General features: G+C 36.2%; 1 protein-coding gene and 1 long non-coding RNA gene across 3 annotated transcripts; both read right to left on the reverse strand.

Annotated features, from left to right (window-relative positions):
- Positions 1-1,908: 1,908 nt before the first annotated feature.
- Positions 1,909-10,987, reverse strand: LOC107583378 (immunoglobulin superfamily member 5-like). 2 transcript variants are annotated; one of them, XM_016269572.1, is made up of 9 exons: positions 10,576-10,987; positions 9,205-9,283; positions 7,317-7,628; positions 4,468-4,749; positions 4,041-4,166; positions 3,810-3,837; positions 3,589-3,677; positions 3,146-3,195; positions 1,909-2,855 (listed from the first exon to the last, which is right to left on the reverse strand). In XM_016269572.1, exons 2-9 carry the CDS (start codon positions 9,245-9,247, stop codon positions 2,799-2,801), a joined length of 987 nt encoding a protein of 328 aa, XP_016125058.1. In that variant the 5' UTR covers positions 9,248-9,283; positions 10,576-10,987; the 3' UTR covers positions 1,909-2,798. The 2 variants fall into 2 exon arrangements, with proteins under 2 accessions (XP_016125058.1, XP_016125059.1); XM_016269573.1 differs by lacking the exons at positions 9,205-9,283; positions 10,576-10,987 and adding an exon at positions 8,585-8,665.
- Positions 10,988-11,651: 664 nt separating this feature from the next.
- On the reverse strand, positions 11,652-13,414 carry LOC107583379 (uncharacterized). Its single transcript, XR_001609036.1, has 4 exons — positions 13,207-13,414; positions 13,031-13,098; positions 11,984-12,929; positions 11,652-11,876 (listed from the first exon to the last, which is right to left on the reverse strand). It is a non-coding gene; the product is annotated as an uncharacterized lncRNA (long non-coding RNA).
- Between the last annotated feature and the right edge of the window lie 10,349 nt (positions 13,415-23,763).

The raw sequence follows: 23,763 nt of genomic DNA on the forward strand, positions 1-23,763 counted from the left end.
GTAGAAAAATTGTCTAAATGCAAGAATCCCAAATAACCCAAATAATTCATTTTATGAACTTAAATCACTTAATTTATTAAATGAATGATTAATTATCCAGTAGAGCCACAAATTCTGGCTTTTCGGGTGACGTACCAAAAAAAGGTCAGCAGTATATATAATCTGATTATTATAATTAATTTTAGTGCTGTCAAACGATTAATCGCGATTAATCGCATCCAAAATAAAAGTTTTTGTTTACATAATATGTGAGTATTGTGTATATTTATTATGTGTATATATATATAAATACACACACATACAGTATATATTTTGAAAATATTTATATGTATATATTTATATTCATATAATTTATATCATATATATATATATATAACGTAACATATTTTTCTTAAATATATACATGCGTGTGTGTGTGTATTTATATATACATAATAAAAATACACACATGTATTATGTAAACAAAACTTTTATTTTAGATGTGATTAATTGTTTGACAGCACTAATTAATTTTCATGTAGTAGCCTAATAAAAATAGACCTAAGCGAACAATAGCCTTTAAAATTACTTCAAATACATAGCAATGAGGCAATAATAATGGGTTCAAATAAAGCATCAAAAGCAAGTAATCATATGGTTTTATTGAACAAAACTGTTAAAATACATAATGTGTCATAAACAATGGAGCCAATGTACATTATGCATGATAACAAATGCCTGCGATTTGTTTTTACACTTCACTGTGCAATCTAATCCTTGTTCAGTATTGACATAACATTTAATTCAAATGTCCACTTAAACTTTCAGATTTGGCCATTTCTTTAGGACAGAAATGCTACAGCCACTATAAGTTCTTGAATATAGCAAAATGTGTAAACTCAGAGCGAGGGATTAAACTTTTATTTTGAAGTCGCGATAAACAGTTGAGAAAAGTATTATGTTTGCTTTGGTTTATAAATGATTTACCTTACAAATCTGATTAAATGGAACATGCTGAGTTCCCAGATGAACGTTATAATAAATTCCAACTCACAACAATATGCAGAGATGGAGTTTGAGATGCTCCACGCATGTAAATTATAACAGTTTATGTGGAGCAGCATTTACTGTGAATGGAGCCACACTGCTATAGCTTATTTAAAATACATTGGAATAGCATGTAAATACCATGCTATATGATAATTATTTAGTGCCATTTTACAGTATATATTTATCAAAGCACCATGGCATTCTTTGAAATTACCAGCTGATACCATCACTACAGCAGCGCTTCCCCACAGGGTTCTCCATGATATTTTTCTTCATATTAGAATGAAACTGGAAATGTTCCATATCTGTGTATTGGGGGTACACAGTGCTGGTTACATAACAGGAAGTGTCTTTGGTGTGGTCGTAATGAGTGGGAGAATATCAGCTGCTCGGCCAGCACAGAGCTGGGTGGAGTGAGGCGTGAGGAAGAGGAAGACTCCACAGCTCATAACAAGCCACAGGGGAATAGATGCCAGCCTACAGCTGGCCATTAACCCAGCTTTATTTATTTATTTATGAGCATTCATTATTTTTTTAAGGGAAAAGATGAAAGTGGGCTAATATTCACACACACTGACTGCAGAGCACTTGGATAAGAATGTCAGATGCACACTGCAGCGAGATATTTTACTAAAGGAACGCTTGAAAAAGGGCAGCAGAGCGTTTCTGTCTGTTATCTATATGTCTGTTCTTTGGTTTAAAAATTTCTCCAGCTTTGCGGCTTCTGAAAGCATTTTTTAAATATCTTGAAAACAGAATAATAAAGTCAACTTGGATGGATGGATGGATGGATGGATAGATAGATGATTAAAAAACAAAAAATGAACAATTGCCTTGAGTAACCAAATAAAATGTTGAATTAATTTAGAATTAAGTATAATATATTCTCCTCATCTCACTGGCATATTTTCTTGTTTTAAGTATAAAAAGTGAGGTTCATGCTTAAAACAAAAAAAGAGGAGGGGATCATAAAACTGAAGGGGGGGAAAAATCAATTTCGCTATACATTAATAATACATGGTTTTAAAAACATTTGTTCAAAAGTGGCTGATTGATGTTTTAATAAGGATCACATAGTTCCAGTCCATTTCATGACACTCCACTGTATGATGTAATTTTGGAGTTTAAGTAGTTTCCCTCTGTGGGGAGGTAAAAATCAGTGGTTTAGATGAATTGTTTAACAGCATCATGCTCTGTGAAGCATTACGTGTCACACAAGATGATCTTCTCTAAACGCTTCTAATATAAAATCTTTGAATTGTAAGTAGCTATAAAAACAGGAAGCAAAACTCTCATGGGATGTGTGGTGCCATATGCTGATGATTTTATGATTCTGGAGAAAACGGGAAGATGTTGATAAAGAAAAAACCTGCTGTGGAAATGCAAGCATCTGATGAATGCATTATGCACATGCAAGGACTTTAAAATGAATCAACACTTCTGTCATATTGGTTTAAGTAAACAGACAAGTGATTTCCGGCAGATCTTAACCAACCCCTCGACCGCCCTCATTCCGACCACTTTCTGTTAAAGCCCAAAAACATGCTCTGATGGTGATTATCCACAGTGTTCAGTGGGGTCCAAAAGTCTGAGACCACCAAGAAAATCCTTCTGTGTTCCAATAAATAATCCAGTGGAAGTGAAACAAATCTTTCAGGCTCTCTTTCTTCTGTATTTAAACTTAAAATTATTATTTTATGTACAAGAGAGAAGAAGCGAGCCAGTGCACCTGCTGTCTGTGAAGTCCAACATCTAGTCAGATCTAGTCTCTAGAGGATGGTCATGTGTCTGTCATTCCTGTGACCATCAAAAAAGCCATCAGGCATCTGAAAAACCAAAGATTTGTATTCGATATGGAGTCTTGACAAATATTCAAGCTTATGAAATGTATTGAAATATTCAGTTCAACATGAAAGGTGCTCACAACCCATTTTACTTCCATTGAGGCATTTTACATGATCGGTTTTCATTTTGATGAAAGATTATAAAGACTATTTTTCTTTGAAATAGTGTGCACTGATGAATCGTTCGAAACAAGATCATGAATGTGTGTTAAGGAAGTAAATAGGTGAAGTTTTGATTTCATGTTGGCTTTAAGCTTAATTTGAGGCATCACCTGATGTTTGTTAGAGTGGTTTGTGTACCAGACTCCACCATTGGTGTGTCCTGCAGTAAAGAGAAGCACATGATGGTTCAGAGTACAGAGTTCATTCATGCTTTCCTGAATCATTACATTAGAATAGATGTCAGTAAAAGAAAGGAAAATAAAGGCTTCTTTTGTGCAAAAACATAATGCCCATTCAGATTTTTGACACAGATTGTGAATGCAATCAATTGCTCTTTTTTTCCAGTTATTTGTGTCTTTGAAGTTTTGAAATTTCACTATTATCGTCAAGTACAGTCTAAATTTTGCTTGGTTTATTTAAAAAAATGAAAACTGTTATTTAAGATGTCAATAATATTACTGTTTTTATTATTACTGTATTTTTGATCAAATAAATAATGCATATATAATATATTGGATGATACCCCTATGTATGTTTGTTTATGCATACACACCATCATGCCTGTCTCTAATATATCCTTGGTTGTCCCGTCCTCGCACATTTTCTGTGGCAGGCGTCCTATTCTGGGAATGGATTCGTGCCCTGAAACAGGAGCCCAGACCTGTTAGCAAGCCACTCACAGTAATAAAGGTTTTGAAAGAAATGTTTCCTCAATTTCGCATTACTGTGCATTTTCAATCACTCTTAAAAGACACACTGGAGCTCATTTCTCACCTCCTGAGCTCCTCCTTGTAGCTTGACTCTGTAGAAAAGAGACCAAAAAAAGAGCAGTTTACAATTTAACACCAGAATTAAATCAATAATTTAAGAAGCTTGGCTAGTTAGCAAGGTCCAGAAAGCTTAACGACACAATCTGGCTGCAAAAAGCACTTTCTGTGGGATGCACTAATGCAAATAATCGGGCTTACAAAGGGAAAATTGGGATTCATCCTCACAATTACTCACTTTTCTTCCTTCTCTTGCAGAAGAAAACAATTCCGTAGATGATTAGAAACAATAGAGCCGCAGCACTGAAGGCCACAGTGATGGCGATCAGCACCGTCTGGTCTCTTTTAGCAAGCTTGTCTTGAACTGAAAGAGATAAGGGAATCATGCATGCTCTTCATCTTGTGCCAAACAGGAGAGCAAAGTTATACAGTTAGCTTCGATGATAATATTAATCTTCATGTGGCTGGATTGGTGTTTGCAGTGCCCTCTAGCTGTTGCTGAAAGTAATTTTTCTGATTTGTGGGTGGAATTAAAAATGACCCCATTTATATTGTTGTGCGATGTTTAGAATTCCGATTCTGTTTGTGTGTATCCTTAGAATAGAAGTTAGAATTTGTGATCTTCTGTATTTGTTGATCACTTAAAGCATGTTTAATGTTCTTACCAACGGTCAGGAAGACAGTGCTGCGGTCCGGTGTGCTCAGGGCTGGTATCTTGACCAGACACTGAACAGAAGAGTTTTTGACGGCAGTGACTGCCAGCGTACAGCTGGAGTTAAACAGGTTTCCCTGTGTTACAGAGCTTGTGTTGCAGGAATATGCCACTCCATTAACAGACCAGGACATGTTGGGTTCAGGAAACCAGCCCACGGCCCGACACTGGAACTCCATCTGTGCTCCTTCCGTTTTGGTCTGATTTCCACCTACGATCCCCACGCTGCCACGTTCTGGAAAAGAACAGAGCAGAATTATCTCTTTCGAACACACACTCTGCCCTAATCACTCTGGATTTGAGAGTTTGCTTTAATGACAGTCGGGCCTGTCGTGAAACATGGGCCACTTTAATTAAGAAGTAGGTTATTATTGATTATCTGCACTTTGAGATGTAATCGGATAATTTCCCACGGGACAGCAGGACAGGTGAAAGCAGTGACTTACAGGTGTGGCTGATAACATCTCGGATTTGTTTTGCTTTGCGCTTTGTACTTTTTGTGGTCCATGGTCAAAGCACAGACAGATCTTGTAAGGCAAAACTCAATTCACTTACAATGCATCAAAGAATGAAGAAATTATTTAAATATACATGCTTGCGGTACTCTGCTATATTCTGTGGTTGTGCCTTCTGCTGCTGATACATTTTCAAGCTGAAATGTCTAATCCTAAATATATAAAAAATAATAATATAAGATTTGTTATAAAAGTTAAGCAAGCAGAATTAGCAATATAATCTCTTGCAGTTACAGTAAGCCTTGTAAAAGGGTGTAAAGATTCGTAGAAAATGTGGATCATGCATCTAACAAAAAAAGCTAAATTAAATGACTTTAGTCTTATTTAGAAATCAATTTAAGGAGAAATATAAATAGACTTATAATATTTTTTTAAATGTATAATTAAGCTATTGTGCAAATAAATAAATAAAAATGAATACATACATACTCACTCTCTCTCTCTCTCTCTCTCTCTCTCTCTCTCTCTCTCTCTATATATATATATATATATATATATATAAATAAGCAACATTATTATATAGATTTGAATAAAGCGTAGATTCTGCACACACAAATTACCAAAATTGTTTAAATGAACACTTAATTCCTGAAACGGCCGTCAGAGAAAATTATTTTATTTTAATACATTTTATTGCTCAAAGGTTGCTCTTTCATTGCTCAGGAGACTTAAAGGAGTGCTTAGTTTGGTTTTATTTAGTAATCAATTTAAGGAGAAACAGAAAAATTAGACACACCTATAGAGCAATAAAATGAATACTGAATATAATCTGGATTGGGAAGAATTTGCTGAGAGATATTTGAGTTCCTTTTGAGATCTTTGACTTTATTTTTCTTGGCAAATCTGAGCATAGTTTGGAACGTTGTTGACATCTTCTGAAACGTGTATTTTGTATTTGGTCTTGTTTTAATTTCATTGTTGTCTAGGAAAAACAATGACTTCTGTTATTTAGCTGATAGATGCTTATTTGGTCCACAAAGGTTATTTTAGTGCTGATGAGGGCATTAGTTAGTGCAGATGTATTTAAGCAGACAGTCTCTGGGAATGTTCTAGCCTAATTTTACGCTCTGTCATGCATAAAATTGCTGAGTAATGCTTAAAGGTTGTAAAACAGATCAGCATACGGATGTAGGTGCATGCTGGAACTCACTTAGGCTCAAAGATGAAGCCTGATTCAAGAGAGTAGGCGCTGTTGAAGAGTGTAATTTAACATTCAAACCATGACAAAAATCATTAAGGATGGAGCTTTGCATCTGACAAGCAGTAGTTTGAACACCGAGCCTTTTACTATACTGACTGTACACCCAAAGGCAACCTGAATAAACAAGAGTTGAACTGAGAGTAAAATAACAAATGATCAAGCTTAAGAGAGATCAAATCATGCTTTTGCGTTTGTCTGCTTTTAATTGTTTACTTATCCTTGTTTAATGTTCTTAAAGATTGGATCAAGTGGTTTAAAGAGATCCAGCAGTCCTCAAGCAAATACACTTTTAATTTTCTTTCATTTACTCTTTAAGTTCAGTGTCAGTTTATTTTTGTTTTTATGTTTTTCAAGTGAGTGTCTTATGCTCCCAAAAGCTGCGTTTATTTGATCAAAAACACAGTAAAACACTAATATTGTGAAATATTACTACAATTTCAAGTAACTATTTTATATTTAATACAATTGTAATAATTAATTTAATAATAATTTATGCATTTAGCAGACGCTGACTTACAGTGCATTCAGGCTACACATTTTTTAACAGTATGTGTGATCCCTGGGAAGCAAACCCACGGCCTTTTGCACTGCTAAAGCAATGCTCTACCACTGAGCCACAGGAACATCTGAATTATTTTTACATTTAAAAAAATAATTGAAAGTTTTATTTATTCCTTTGATGGCAAATATTTCCATTACTCCAGTCTTCAGTGTCACATGATCCTTCAGAAATCATTCTAATATGCTGATTTGGCACTCAAGAAAGATTTATTATTATTAACAATGTTGATGAACAGAAAGTTTAAAAGCAGCATTTATTTGAAATAGTATAACTTTATAAGATTTCTGTCACTTTTAAACATTTTGCATCCTTGTTTCATAAAAGTAAACGTTTGAACGGTCTGTCTTACTATATAATGTTTTTAATTGTTAGCTTTAATTATCTGCAGCTGCTCTGACTTGATGACGTTCTCTCATATACTCTCATATTTCACTCTCAATCATATCTGTGTTGTTAAAACATTTTACGTCACGTGGCATGGATCAGTTGAAATGAATCACGGTAGAACTTCAAACACTGCTCACCTTGTACAGACAGTGTGGCCATTCTAGACGCTCCACCCAAAACCTGACAGGCGACTTCACCCGCATCGTCTCTCTGCACGTTGCTAATTGCAAACTCCCATCTGTAATCACCAGGCGTGGTGAAATTTGTGGCAGAAAAACGATCTGTGCTGTTAATCACCCCGGATGCTTCCAGAATGGTGATAACCAAGCGTTCGTTGAGCGTCCAGGTCATGACTAATGGGGGCCGAGTTGTGCTGCAGTTGAACCGAGCCTTCGAACCACGGAGCAGCACTGCATTCAGAGGCTGTAGCTGCTCCTGAGCGGACACCACTGCAGTCAACGACACACAAGTAACAAATGATTCCAAACAGCTGGTTTCGTTTACATCCAGTTATTCAAAGCATGTTTTCTTGTTTTTCTTCTCATCGTAAATCATGTTTAAAGTAAATGAGCATTAAGGGTAATTACGGAATATTTTTGGGTATACTATTTTATGTTTCCCCCTCCCTCTTTTAGCAAAACCACATTAATATAGAGCGGAGCAATACTAGATATACAGACCAGGGCTAGGGGCTCACAGTGGCTATATCTCAGTGAATATGAGTTTTTGAGTCAAAAGTCAATAATGAATTACACTAATTTGTGGGTGTTTTTGTTCTAGCAGTGAATGTTTGTCAGATTTGTCCTTCAATCTAAAATGAACTAAATAAATAAAGCTAAATAAAATATTTAAACCAATATCATCCTATACTTTGCTAAAATGACCATATTGCCATATGTTTTAAATTTGCACGATTTATTAATAACTTGTTACAGATTTGATTATCTCAACGTAATTCATATAATGTGACAAAATCAAATATAAAACTGCTCTGAGAAATACTGACTGGAATAACACGTGACGACTTGCCCCGGTCTGAATTCCCATAGACATTTCCATTAGTTTCTAAGATTGCATTAATTTCAGTGACTTTTCCAAGCCTGCAAATCCCAATTTTAAAATTCTCTGATACTTCCACACTGCAAAAAAAAAAAACTACTTTTTCTTAACCATTCATCCATCCGAGACTTGTTTTCAAGAATACATTTTTAGAATAAATTTGGTTACGTTTATTATTAAAGATAAAAGAAAAAGAATTTGTCAGTGGGTGAAACAAACAAGTCTTGTTTTAAAGATATTTAGATATTTTTACTGGAAAACAAAACTAAAATACTCTCTAAGTGTGTGTTTTTGATGCATGCAGATGCAGTGGGCACCCTGATAAAGTAAATATATGAAAACTCACCCGTGGTGATCAGAAGAAAAAGACCCAGTCTAAAAACATGCATGTTTCCTCAGGTATCATCACACCAGCATCTACAGCCCTAAAATAAATGTAATCATTGTGAAACGGGCAGGGCAACTGATGGGACAGCCCTGAAATGTTCAGTATGCTCAGTCGATTGTCTTCAAGCGTCAGGATTTCCTCTATTATTTTTGTAGGTGTGTCTTTGACATGAAAACTGTGCGCAAATGTCTTAAACACTCATTTGAAACATGCTTCCAGACATTCCAGTCATTCTCTCACGAAGTCATTCAAACTATTTCTATTTTATAATCAAACTTATTATTAGGCTTTTCTAACATTACTAATATTACCCAAAATGCTTCTGTATTCTATTATATATCACACTATGAACTTCAGTATAAAATAATTATTGACTTTACACTGCGAGTCAAAAGTTTGGAATAATTCCTTTTTTTTTAAGAAAAAGAATTTGTCAGTGAGTGAAACAAACAAGTCTTGTTTTAAAGATATTTAGATATTTTTACTGGAAAACAAAACTAAAATACTCTCTAAGTGTGTGTTTTTGATGCATGCAGATGCAGTGGGCACCCTGATAAAGTAAATATATGAAAACTCACCCGTGGTGATCAGAAGAAAAAGACCCAGTCTAAAAACATGCATGTTTCCTCAGGTATCATCACACCAGCATCTACAGCCCTAAAATAAATGCAATCATTGTGAAACGGGCAGGGCAACTGATGGGACAGCCCTGAAATGTTCAGTATGCTCAGTCGATTGTCTTCAAGCGTTAGGATTTCCTCTATTATTTTTGTAGGTGTGTCTTTGACATGAAAACTGTGCGCAAATGTCTTAAACACTCATTTGAAACATGCTTCCAGACATTCCAGTCATTCTCTCACGAAGTCATTCAAACTATTTCTATTTTATAATCAAACTTATTATTAGGCTTTTCTAACATTACTAATATTACCCAAAATGCTTCTGTATTCTATTATATATCACACTATGAACTTCAGTATAAAATAATTATTGACTTTACACTGCCAGTCAAAAGTTTGGAATAATTCCTTTTTTTTTTCAGCTTTCTTTTTGGAAAGACGTCTCTTATGCTCACCAGGGTTATTATTGTCAACTAAAACTAAAATAAAAACTAAAATCATTAAAAATGTTACTTGAAATAATATGAAGTTTAACTGAAATAAAAGAAAATATTTTTTTAAAAGTACAAATTCAGCTAGTTGCCAAGGAATCATTTCTAATTTTCGGTTAGTTTGGCTTAAACTGAAATAAAAATGAATAAAAAATATATAGACATATTTAAAAAATAATAATAATAATAATAATAAAAAATGTCAAAAACAACACACTCAACTATAACTAAAATTAAAATAGAAAATAAATACTAATTCAAAATATTAATAAAATATATAATAGTATACCACTTATATAACACTGATGCTTATGAAGGCTGCATTTATTTGATCAAAAATACAGTATACAGTAATACTGTGAAATATTATTACAATTTGGAAGAACTTAAAATGTGATGTATTGTGATTTAATTTTTTATTTATTTACATTTTTTGAATGAATATTCTAATTGAAATGTAAATCCTCTGCAACATTATAAATGTCTTCTATAACTTTTATAAATGTCTTATGAAGGTATTCATTTTTCTTTTTCCCCTTTATATTTTGGGTCACACTTTTGAATAGTAGTGTATAATGGTTTCCACAAAAACATTAAATATTAAGCCAGAAAAACATTTTTCAACGCTGTTAAATGATATTTGTTTTTGGAGCAACAAATCAGCATATTAGAATGATTTCTGGAAGGTTATGCGACTATGCTATTTTATCATAACTATATCTACACTACTACACTGTTTGTTCAGTACACGGACAGGTACCGGCTTTCATATTTTAATACGCATGTTCCTTTTGTGAACTTAAATGTTATTATAATAAGATCCAGAACAACAACTTGCCTCATAAAATTCCGTTAATCCAGTAAAATCGAGAAACAATCCCCAGTCTTCCTTCGTCAGATCACCTGTCAACCTACAGAGAGGCCAAAGTTCAGCTGGCTTCCAGTCATGCTATCAAAGCGAGAGAGGTAAGCCATCTATTACATCTCCATGCAGTCGAAACCCATCGAGCCTGTCTGCTTTGCATATGTCTGCAGATCTCGTGAGGATTTGACGTCACACTGACATGTCAAACAGAGTGGCCTGTCTATCCGAAAGATTACTTTTGGGGCACATAACCCATGATCCATCTGTTAAGGATCACGCAAGACTATGCTTGAATGTAGTTGATTCAAATCTGAAAGACACACCCAGTTTCACAAAAAAAAGAGTTGATAGTGTCAACAACAGCAGTCATTCCTGGAGCTCAGCTGATCTATATATCAAATCTCTATCACTATATCTACAAGGCCACAGGTGATGTTCACTTACCTTAAGGTGTACAGACAAAAAAGCCTTTGAGAAAATCTCAGGTTATTGCTTAGATATCTGTTGTTACCAGGGCATCAACTGCAAGTATAGTGTACACAGAAAGACATATGCAAACAGGTTACAATGACGTCAGGCCTGCCTGAAACACATTCTGTTTATACACAAAACTACATGCCCCGTGGCTCCTGGAGACACTTGGTTTCGTTACCTACTGCAAAGACAAATGATAATAAATCAACTTTGACATGACTGGGTTTGTGCTACCAGCTACTCAATCGCAGGCGTAAAAACAAACCAAACCCTTAAGTGGAATGTAAAAAGGTGAGAAACATATTTATGAAATGTACACATTTGACAGGCTTTATTCAAAGTAACTTACAAAGCATTCAATCTATACATTTGTACTGCTTTGTGTTTTCCTGAGAATCAAATCGATTACCACTGCTTACACCATGCGTAACCAGTTGACGTTTTTTTTTTCGAAAAATCGTTTTTGTGAATTGAATAAAATTCACTGATATTTAAAATTTAAAAGTATTTGTGCAAATAAAAATAAAGTATCCTTTTAAAGGATAACTTTGCTTGAGAAGCAAAACTGGGTAAAATATTCAACCTTGATTTTAAATATTGGCATAAATCTTTAACAAAATGTATGCTAATATCAGGTATTCAGGTATTATTAGAACCATTGATATTTGCTGTGCTGTAATCAATGACCTGGAGAAACCTGTCACTAGATTATATTATGCTGTTTTTAAGATACATACAGTATTTACCTTGTCAGATTTGTTGACCCTGCTGTATCTATTCATGTCAGACTAAACTGGTTTCTAGAGAGTAAAAAATAAACAGAGGAGGTTAGACATCACTGGAGTGAATTTGAATAACATTAAAGCAATTCAGTGTGAAAATAACAAGGATAATGGATTTCTGTAACCTTTAATGCTGTGTTCTCGGATTTGGTGACCCTGCTGTATCTGTATCTGTTCGCATCAGGCCAAAATGCATTGTAAGATATAAAATACAGGAAGTAAGAAATCACCAGAGGGAATGTGGGTAGCATTAAAGCCATTCTGTGTGAAATAGAGGGAGGTAACAGATTTGGTGTCCTCTAATGCGGTGTTGTTGGATTTGGTGACCCTGCTGTATCTGTGTCTGTTCGCATCAGGCCAAAATGCATTGTAAGATATAAAATACAGGAAGTAAGAAATCACCAGAGGGAATGTGGGTAGCATTAAAGCCATTCTGTGTGAAATAGAGGGAGGTAACAGATTTTGGTGTCCTCTAATGCGGTGTTGTTGGATTTGGTGACCCTGCTGTATATCTGCAGCTGTTCACATCAGACCAAAATATTTTCTAGGATATATTAAGTAGAGGCAGATAGACATTACCAGAGTGAATCTAGGTAACATTAAAGCCATTCTGTGTGGTTGAACAGATGTATAACAGATTTCAGTATCCACTAATGCGGTGTCGTCGGATTTGGTGATGCTACTGTACATCTGCGTCTGTTCATATCAGACCAAAATATTTTTAGGATATAAAACAGAAATGGTAATACATCGCAAGAGTGAATTTGACTGACATCACAACCATTATCTGTGTCAAATAGAGGGGGGGTAACAGATTTCAGTAACCTTTAATGCTGTGTTGTTGGATTTGGTGACCTGTTGTATCTATATCTGTTCACATCAGACAAATATGCTTTATAGAGCATGAAACAAAGGAGGTTAGACATCACCAGAGTGAATTTGGGTAACATTACAGCCAATCTTTGTGAAATAGAGTGGTCTAACAAACTTTGGTAACCTGTTATGCTGTTTTGACTAATTCAGTGACACTTCTGTATATCTTCAGCTGTTTACATCAGACCAAAATGTGTTCTAGGAAATAAAACAGAGAAGGTTAGACAACACCAGAGTGAATTTAGGTTATATTCAAGCCATTCTGTGTGAAATGGAGAGAAGTAACCGATTTTGGTAACCTGTTATGCTGCTTTGTCTGATTTGGTGACCCTGCTGTAGCCTATATCTGCTGCTGTTCACATATTTCCTAAGATATAAAATAAATGGAAGTTAGACATCACCAGAGTGAATCTGGGTAACATTCAAGCCATTCTGTGTGAATACATAAAGAATGATGGTAAAGAATGTTGGTAACCTGTTATGCTGCCTTGATGGCCCTGCTGTATCTGTGTCTGTTCCTATCAGACTAAAATGCTTTCGGTTAGACATCACCAGAAAGAATATGGGTAACATTAAAGCCATTATGAATGAAATATAGCGACAGGACTCGGGCAGCTTGTCTAAAAAGATTAAGTAAATTAACCTGTTTTACAGCACCGTTCACTCAACGAGGCTGTACTCTGCAGCACTTCAACGATAATATCAAAGAATTTGATGCACGAACACCAGGCGCGTTCTAGCACGAACATTTGACGGAAAATGACCTGTAGTCGCAGATTTAGGCACGATAGCTGTGATTCTGTCAAAAATATATATTGAATTTAATTTAATTGAAAATCTTTAATGTCCACACATGTGGAAATTTATCTTCGGACCCACAATAACATGTACCACAAATACACTTGACTTCACAGTCCAATACAACAAACACACAAAACATACAAGTACTTGCCCCATGAATTACAGATACATAGGATATAAAATTAATGTATAGAGAGGCTAATAATACTACTGTTATAGGTTGCCTTCTTATAAATGTAATCTATGTGCTCACCAAAATTTAGGCTGCAATCTAGGATAATACCTAGATATTTAAAACTATTTACAATCTCAACATGTTGGCCCCCAATTATGACTGGCTGACATGTATGTTGCCCTTCCCTAGTGCTGACAACAAGTTCATTAGTTTTAAGAGCATTAAGTAACAGAGCACTTTCCTCGCACCATGCCACCAAATGGTCTATATGCTCAAAGTAGGCCCTCTCTAACTCCCCCTTTCCTCTGACCATAAGACCAACCATAACCATGTCATCGGCATATTTGAGTAGGGTAAAATTATTTTCACAAATCTGCATTTCATTCATATACATAGAAAATAATGCAGGTAATAACACACAGCCTTGGGGGACTCCAGTATTCAAAGTAACCTCGTCAGACATAATCTTTGAGGACGGTTAGTTAAAAAGTCCTTGATCCATAACACAAGATGCCCATTGGTATCAAGTTTTAATAGTCTGTCTAATAAAAAGTCTATCTTGACAGTATTGAAAGCCGAGCTAAGATCAACAAATAAAATTCTAGCAAAAGTGCCAGGGTGCTGAAGGTGCTTGCTGATCACATGAAGCAGAGTTAAAGTAGCATCATCAGTGCCTCTCTGTGCTTTATAAGCAAACTGCGATTGGTCTGACAAGTGAGTATTTGGCAGACGCCCTAACATAACCCCTTCCATGCATTTACATATAATGCTGGTAAGGACAATAGGTCTAAAATCATTAGGTGATACAGGGTTGCCGTTTTTAGGCACAGGGATGATTTTGGTCTTCCAAGAGAGTGGGACAGTATGTGTAATCAAGCAAAATCTTAAATCTAGTAAAAACACCTTTAAGTTGGTAAATGCTATGGCCCTCCTTCGAAGACCATCCGGGCCAGGTGCTTTATGAGGGTTTACCCTGGCAAGACAGCCAGCTATCTCCTCCTCTGTAAAAGGGATGGTATTCCAAACTTGGCAACAGTCTTGGTCAACCCTAACTTTATGTATGGTTTTATCAAACCTACTGTAAAACTGATTTAATTAATTTGTAAATAAACCAGTATTTATAGGTAAGCTGTGTTGCTTCTGGGTCTTCTGGCTTTATACTGTATATCATAAAATAAGTCTATCATGTTCTATATTCTGCATCTTTTGAAGCCACACTTCTTTGTGAGAAGAACAGACCGAAATTTAAACCATTATTCACTAAAAATCTTCCCAAACTGGTGGATTCAACACATTAAATAAGACGTGATGTATCAGTGGAGCAGTTTTGTGATTATGTCGGGAGAAAATCTACTGTTATGTGGTTCACTGGAGACGCAGGCCCTGCGTTCCATTCGGAAGGGCTCATCCCTATGCCCTAATCCCTTCAAAGGGATTACCCTCCGGAGTGACAGTTTTGAAGGGTGTAGGGGACCAAACAACTGTTTGTTGAAGTGCCCTTCTGCGTCATCACGTGCCCACACGGAGGCGTCGTCATCATGCAAAGGATCATAATATCAAATAACAGTTGAAATTATAATCAACTACATGTGCTTTAGTACATTTAGTCAACACATCAAAATAAGGACTACTTTGAAGTGTGACAAAATATTAAAACATGATTTAAAATGTATTCTAAAGTAAAACTTAATTTGACATTTATTACAATGTGTTAAACATGAAAGTTTACTCGATGTACACAAGTGGCCTTTTATTAGATTTAGTATTATGTTATCTGAAAGTATGTTGTTTAAAAATTTACTTTTAAAACCTAAAGTACACTATACGTGCACATTCAATACAGTTAAGTGTACTTGTTTTTCACAAGGGATGGTAATACCAAGTATTGCATATCCCTTGGTATTGGTACAAGAGTAATATCATGTTTTTCTATTGGTTGTACCTGTTTTTTGGCTATAGTAATGTAGTAATTCCATGCTATTGAAGCAGCGTTTAAATTCTATGATATTTGAATATGGTGGAAAAATTGTAACATTGTATAAGTATTTGATACCATCACATGCCACATTACAAAACATGTTTGATCACGGAATGATTTTTTTCAGAAAGCTGCATAATAATAATAAAAAAACTGAATAGTGAACTGTGAAACCTTGCTGTTGCACTGCAGATTTTCCTCTTGAGCTCCTCGGTTTTCCTGCACCAGTGAATCGGGCTGCTTCATTCAGCAAAACAGAAGCAGGTTTGGCACAGGGACCCCAGTGGAGGCATCATGGGGTTTGAGGTGTTACATGTTCGGGAAGGTGTGACCTTGGGTCCTTCTCAAAAAAAAAAGATTTTCTGGCTTGCAAAATGCTTAAGATCTCCCAGCTAATGGAAAGTATTCATTAATATTTTAATATTATTCTGTTTCATCTGACATCATTAAACAATGCAACACTGATGCTAAGCAGAAAGAGTGAAACAAATTAATTGAAATATCTTTTTATGAAGTGGGGAATATTTGAATGGCCTACCTTAGTTGTTTGTTTTCTCTCCTGTGATCTTTGGCCTAGGAATACATTTTCCACAACTTTTTGTATTTTAAAAATATTAGTATTTATTTTTATGTTATATTAGTGTATGTTTTTTTTTTTAATTAATTGATTTTGCTTGACTTCTTTGCATTATTGTAAGATCTGCACTAATATTTAATGCTCATAATGCTCACTTGATGTTGGAAAAATGTAATAATAATAAAAATATAATATATTTGTAATTACCATAAGTGTCCATTTTCATGCACTTTCTGAAAAAATAAATAATAATAATATTTTAGCATAACAATATAGGGTTGAACAACATTATTTAATAAAGTTTTAGATTGTGAAATCATGCTTTATTTATAATATTTGAAATGTTTTTTCATGACTCAAGTATTATGTTTGTCACCATACTTTTAAACCAACCCTACAGTCTTAGGTCAATGCCATGAAGCCCTAAGTTTTATTTTTATGGATGTGAATGTTTAATGTAAAATTATTTGGTAATTTTTTCCAGTAAAATACAGTTAGTAAATCCTGTAATGTGGCTGAGAATTACATCAATCTGTCAAATTAATGTGTAAACGCCAAACACTAAAGTTCCTTGCAAAATATTTGCCTTTGTCGCCGTCTAGTGGTGGAATGCGCTCTTACATGTAAAAACAGTAAATAAAGCATTAGAAAATGGCGCTTTTTGGTGTCTTTCGGGCAAAAAGCAGTGTGTTAATTAAGCACTAGGACAATAAAATTCAAATAAAGCAGGAAAAGACGAAAAAACGAAGTTAGTTCTAGCGGGCTTCATGAGATTTACCCTTCATGACTGACATTTCTGTCTGTATTTGAGGATTATTGTGAAATTGCCCATCTATTTATTAGGATATATAATTAAATCACTTTTGTAGGCCGACTGGGGGATGCTGTGGATCTAATAAACAAACAGCAGCATTGTAAGCAATAAAGACCCTCAGTGCTGCAACCAGGAAATACTGTATAGGGTGGGGGAGGGGATTGAACCCTCAAGACGCTCTCTGACCCTGACCATGTTTTAAGGCACTAATACCAATACAGGGTCTTTAAATCCACTGCTGTGTCCCTCATTATCATCTAAAGTTACTGACTTTCAAAAGTCCCATGTTAATCTCTTTACTTCACCCTTGATTAAACCAATTGTGTTTTCACTGCAGTTTGAGACAATAAGGTTCATCACAAAAGAAAAGTTGGTCAGCCATGATGCCATTGTCTAAGACGCACCTCTAGGAAATCTGTTAAGCGAGTCGGCTGATCAGTTAAAGCGATACCTGGTCACAGCAGGTTCCTGAGCTTTACTGTACATCAATCTCCAACACGTGGCCTCTGTTGACAACAGTAGTATCATGTGTAGTGTGCATGATTTCCTCAAAATACGCAGTTTTATGATTTTTAACTGACTGTATCATATGAATAGACATATTATTGATAGATTGTGTATCTTACAATTGAAAAAGTTATGTTTTCAAATTTCAGCTTTTATGTTAGGTTCAGTTCCCATAAAATGTATACCAAGAATGCACTGGATGAAAGCATCTGCATGCTAAATGTGTATATTAAACACTGTGAGCCAAGTGTTCCACTAAAAGTATAATGTAGTATTCCACTAGAAAATGTAATAAAAGATATGAAGAAGGTGCATATACAGAAAACCTCAAAATATCAATGAAACACATTGTCTATTTCCAGATAACAAGTCCATACCAGATTGGCGAGGAGCTCTGTCTGCTCCCCTCTCACAGACCCCTTCTGCATCACCATTACTCTGTGTAATCTGGGCTTTACGTGCACATCCAGATGGACAGGCAGCCATTCGCTCGAGGAGAAATCCACTTACTGATCCATATAGTCACTGGGTTACACTTGCACTTCTAAAATGAGTGAGTTCACTAGAGCCGTCTGTGCTCGTAGCCAATCCTGCAAGAGCACATCAGTGAAGCTTTACTGAGCTATAGTTTAATCTCGATGTTTGCATAATAACATTGCTGTGTTTTTTATCAAGCCTGATCACATTCCATCAACCTCCGCTAAAACCTTTCTTAGTCAACTACCGGCAGGATTTTAGATTGCACCACAATTATTATGATTTACATTTTTAGCATTCACAATCATCATCTTCTGCGTGCCTGTGCAGGTCTGGGTTTGACTGGAGCCAAATAGATATGTTCAAACCAAATCAAAGCTTAAGTCTTTACTACCAGAAATGGGTCTTAATTAAACGTCTGTGCTCAGATTATATAATGATCGAGAGGGTAATATGAAGGCGGTCTAGTGAGTAAGATGTTGTGGCAGATGGTTGGATAGAACCACAGGAAGTGCTGCCCCTCAAAGAGGCTTTTGTTCAAGCTACTGGAAATACCTCAAGGTGACCTGGGTATCTTAATCTCACTCATCAAACGCATCCCACTGTAAATCTATTCATGCTGATCCTTACAATGCATCTTTCAACTTTACAGAATAACAAATTACTTCCTTGCAAAAATGTACCATGATAACATTAATATTTAACAAAACATAGTTATGTGGCGATGTAGCATTGGCCACCACAACATCAATAAAAAAAGAAAGCAGAGGAAAGGAGGGACCCGATTGACTTGGGCGTCAACTCTTTTTACTTGGGTTTGTATGCAACCACCCAAAACACCCCAGCAACCACATAGCAGTGCACACAAACACACACAAAAAACACCTTATCAAATGTATAGCAATACCCCAAAACCCACATAGCAACACACTAAACCCACCAGAAATCTCATGCAAATGCATAACACCCTAGAAACCTACCAGAACACCTCAACAACCACACCTCAACTAGCAAATGCATAGTGACAACATAGAAACCTCTAAGAACACACTAAAAACACTCAAACTCTAGTAAATGCACAGTGGCGCCCTAGAAACCACCCAAAACACCTCAACAACCACATAGCAACACACTAAAAACACTTACACTCTAGCCAATGCATAGCAACACCCTAGAAACTAACCAGAACACCACAACAATCACATAGCAACACACTAAAAACATTCACACACTAGCAAATGTATAGCGACACCCTAGAAACCACTAAGAACATCTCAACAACCACATAATGCACAAAAAACACTCACACTTTAGCAAATGCATTAGCAACACCCAAGAAACCAAACAAAACACCCAACAACCACACATCAACTAGCAAATGCATAGCAACAACCTAGAAACTAACCAGAACACCTCAACAATCACATAGCAACACACTAAAAACATTCACACACTAGCAAATGTATAGCGACACCCTAGAAACCACTAAGAGCACCTTAACAACCACATAACAACACACTAAAAACACTCAATCTCTAACAAATGCTTAGCAACACCCTAGAAACTAACCAGAACACTCTAGATACCACATAGAAAAATCCATTCAGAATATCATTGCAAATGCACAGCAACATCATGCAGTGTTTTCAGTTATGTACACATATAACAAGCAGCTAAAATTCTATAGTTTAATTGTCTTTAGAAACATTGGAATTCTTCTGGAATTCTATGTAAGCAAATGCACAGATTTGCAGCATGTCGGTGTTTAGCATGTGAAATAAACCAAACACTGAGGACATTCAGATGGTGCTCATGAGTTGTAAGGACCTCATTGTACACTTGTGTTGTGTGTTTTCTCAGTGACGTGATCACACATGCACAATGATCTCACTCTCACATGTATGTTTAGTTAGTGGCTTTGTAATCGTGCGCGGCACAGATCACTTCAGTGCCCCTTTCCTTCCTGTCTCAACTGAAGTTTAAGGATGGCAACAGTCCTCAAATATGACCTGTTATCTGAAACTCGGCAGCCACACCTACTACACCCACCCCCATCCCAGTCCTGCAGGAACATACAGACATGGGAGAACTTCACAAGCAGGACTTTCCCGCCTGAAAGAGCAGCCTATAGAAGGGGGTTTAATGTTTTCATGGGGGAGGGACCGGCGAGGAGGGAGTTGCTATTATCTGGTTGTGAAATCGCAAGGGTCTGGATAAGGAGATAGCAGTTTGGTTGAATACATGACTGATCATGATGTGGACCACGAACCACAGGAGCCTTTGAAACGAGGACCTTAGACGTAAACGTTCCACTTATAACTGAAAAGGCTTAATAGACTAATGCCATAGGAGAACTTTTTAAGGTCCACAAATCACTTTCTATACTATATTTATGTAGAACTAACTATTTATGTAGAGAGATCTTCACAAGAAGAACCTGTAGTGTAACATCAAGACTTCTAAGCACAAACTCAAGATATAGTAGCCAGTGTGCTTCAAGGAACCATGAAGAATCTTTGTTTTTTTTAAAGTGTATGATGACACCAATCTGTTTAACACGTTTTAGATTTCAGAGCACCACATTTATTGAAAAGCGTCACCTAGGTTACGAAGCTATTAGGACAGGCAGCCATTCGCTCGAGGAGAAATCCACTTACTGATCCATATAGTCACTGGGTTACACTTGCACTTCTAAAATGAGTGAGTTCACTAGAGCCGTCTGTGCTCGTAGCCAATCCTGCAAGAGCACATCAGTGAAGCTTTACTGAGCTATAGTTTAATCTCGATGTTTGCATAATAACATTGCTGTGTTTTTTATCAAGCCTGATCACATTCCATCAACCTCCGCTAAAACCTTTCTTAGTCAACTACCGGCAGGATTTTAGATTGCACCACAATTATTATGATTTACATTTTTAGCATTCACAATCATCATCTTCTGCGTGCCTGTGCAGGTCTGGGTTTGACTGGAGCCAAATAGATATGTTCAAACCAAATCAAAGCTTAAGTCTTTACTACCAGAAATGGGTCTTAATTAAACGTCTGTGCTCAGATTATATAATGATCGAGAGGGTAATATGAAGGCGGTCTAGTGAGTAAGATGTTGTGGCAGATGGTTGGATAGAACCACAGGAAGTGCTGCCCCTCAAAGAGGCTTTTGTTCAAGCTACTGGAAATACCTCAAGGTGACCTGGGTATCTTAATCTCACTCATCAAACGCATCCCACTGTAAATCTATTCATGCTGATCCTTACAATGCATCTTTCAACTTTACAGAATAACAAATTACTTCCTTGCAAAAATGTACCATGATAACATTAATATTTAACAAAACATAGTTATGTGGCGATGTAGCATTGGCCACCACAACATCAATAAAAAAAGAAAGCAGAGGAAAGGAGGGACCCGATTGACTTGGGCGTCAACTCTTTTTACTTGGGTTTGTATGCAACCACCCAAAACACCCCAGCAACCACATAGCAGTGCACACAAACACACACAAAAAACACCTTATCAAATGTATAGCAATACCCCAAAACCCACATAGCAACACACTAAACCCACCAGAAATCTCATGCAAATGCATAACACCCTAGAAACCTACCAGAACACCTCAACAACCACACCTCAACTAGCAAATGCATAGTGACAACATAGAAACCTCTAAGAACACACTAAAAACACTCAAACTCTAGTAAATGCACAGTGGCGCCCTAGAAACCACCCAAAACACCTCAACAACCACATAGCAACACACTAAAAACACTTACACTCTAGCCAATGCATAGCAACACCCTAGAAACTAACCAGAACACCACAACAATCACATAGCAACACACTAAAAACATTCACACACTAGCAAATGTATAGCGACACCCTAGAAACCACTAAGAACATCTCAACAACCACATAATGCACAAAAAACACTCACACTTTAGCAAATGCATTAGCAACACCCAAGAAACCAAACAAAACACCCAACAACCACACATCAACTAGCAAATGCATAGCAACAACCTAGAAACTAACCAGAACACCTCAACAATCACATAGCAACACACTAAAAACATTCACACACTAGCAAATGTATAGCGACACCCTAGAAACCACTAAGAGCACCTTAACAACCACATAACAACACACTAAAAACACTCAATCTCTAACAAATGCTTAGCAACACCCTAGAAACTAACCAGAACACTCTAGATACCACATAGAAAAATCCATTCAGAATATCATTGCAAATGCACAGCAACATCATGCAGTGTTTTCAGTTATGTACACATATAACAAGCAGCTAAAATTCTATAGTTTAATTGTCTTTAGAAACATTGGAATTCTTCTGGAATTCTATGTAAGCAAATGCACAGATTTGCAGCATGTCGGTGTTTAGCATGTGAAATAAACCAAACACTGAGGACATTCAGATGGTGCTCATGAGTTGTAAGGACCTCATTGTACACTTGTGTTGTGTGTTTTCTCAGTGACGTGATCACACATGCACAATGATCTCACTCTCACATGTATGTTTAGTTAGTGGCTTTGTAATCGTGCGCGGCACAGATCACTTCAGTGCCCCTTTCCTTCCTGTCTCAACTGAAGTTTAAGGATGGCAACAGTCCTCAAATATGACCTGTTATCTGAAACTCGGCAGCCACACCTACTACACCCACCCCCATCCCAGTCCTGCAGGAACATACAGACATGGGAGAACTTCACAAGCAGGACTTTCCCGCCTGAAAGAGCAGCCTATAGAAGGGGGTTTAATGTTTTCATGGGGGAGGGACCGGCGAGGAGGGAGTTGCTATTATCTGGTTGTGAAATCGCAAGGGTCTGGATAAGGAGATAGCAGTTTGGTTGAATACATGACTGATCATGATGTGGACCACGAACCACAGGAGCCTTTGAAACGAGGACCTTAGACGTAAACGTTCCACTTATAACTGAAAAGGCTTAATAGACTAATGCCATAGGAGAACTTTTTAAGGTCCACAAATCACTTTCTATACTATATTTATGTAGAACTAACTATTTATGTAGAGAGATCTTCACAAGAAGAACCTGTAGTGTAACATCAAGACTTCTAAGCACAAACTCAAGATATAGTAGCCAGTGTGCTTCAAGGAACCATGAAGAATCTTTGTTTTTTTTAAAGTGTATGATGACACCAATCTGTTTAACACGTTTTAGATTTCAGAGCACCACATTTATTGAAAAGCGTCACCTAGGTTACGAAGCTATTATGCATGCATCTCTCCCAAAGGAATATTATAATTTATATATATATATATACTGTATACGCTGAGGTGTTTTGAACTGCTGTGCATCTGTGTGTATGTTGGTAAACACGTCCTGTGTATTGCTACATGCACAAGTTACAGCAAAACATAACATCTGTATGTGATATTCACAAATAGGGATATTATAATTATTTACATTTGAAAAACGTATATCTACTTAATATATAACATACTACTTAATATACTATACTACTTAATATATAATTAGTATGCTACTTAATAAATCTACACAGAAGTCTCCAAAAAGATTAGATTTAGCATTCTGATTCTACTTTTTTTTTTACATTTACTATAGAAGTATCCAAGGATTTTTTTACAATTTATTACATTTCCATCACTTTCCAAGCCTGGAAATCACTATTTTAGAATTCTCTTATGTCTCCCTTTCTCTGTTTTTTCTTAT

Source organism: Sinocyclocheilus grahami, unplaced genomic scaffold (assembly GCF_001515645.1).
Source record: "Sinocyclocheilus grahami isolate Dianchi unplaced genomic scaffold, SAMN03320097.WGS_v1.1 scaffold53.1, whole genome shotgun sequence".
Classification (NCBI taxonomy): domain Eukaryota; kingdom Metazoa; phylum Chordata; class Actinopteri; order Cypriniformes; family Cyprinidae; genus Sinocyclocheilus; species Sinocyclocheilus grahami.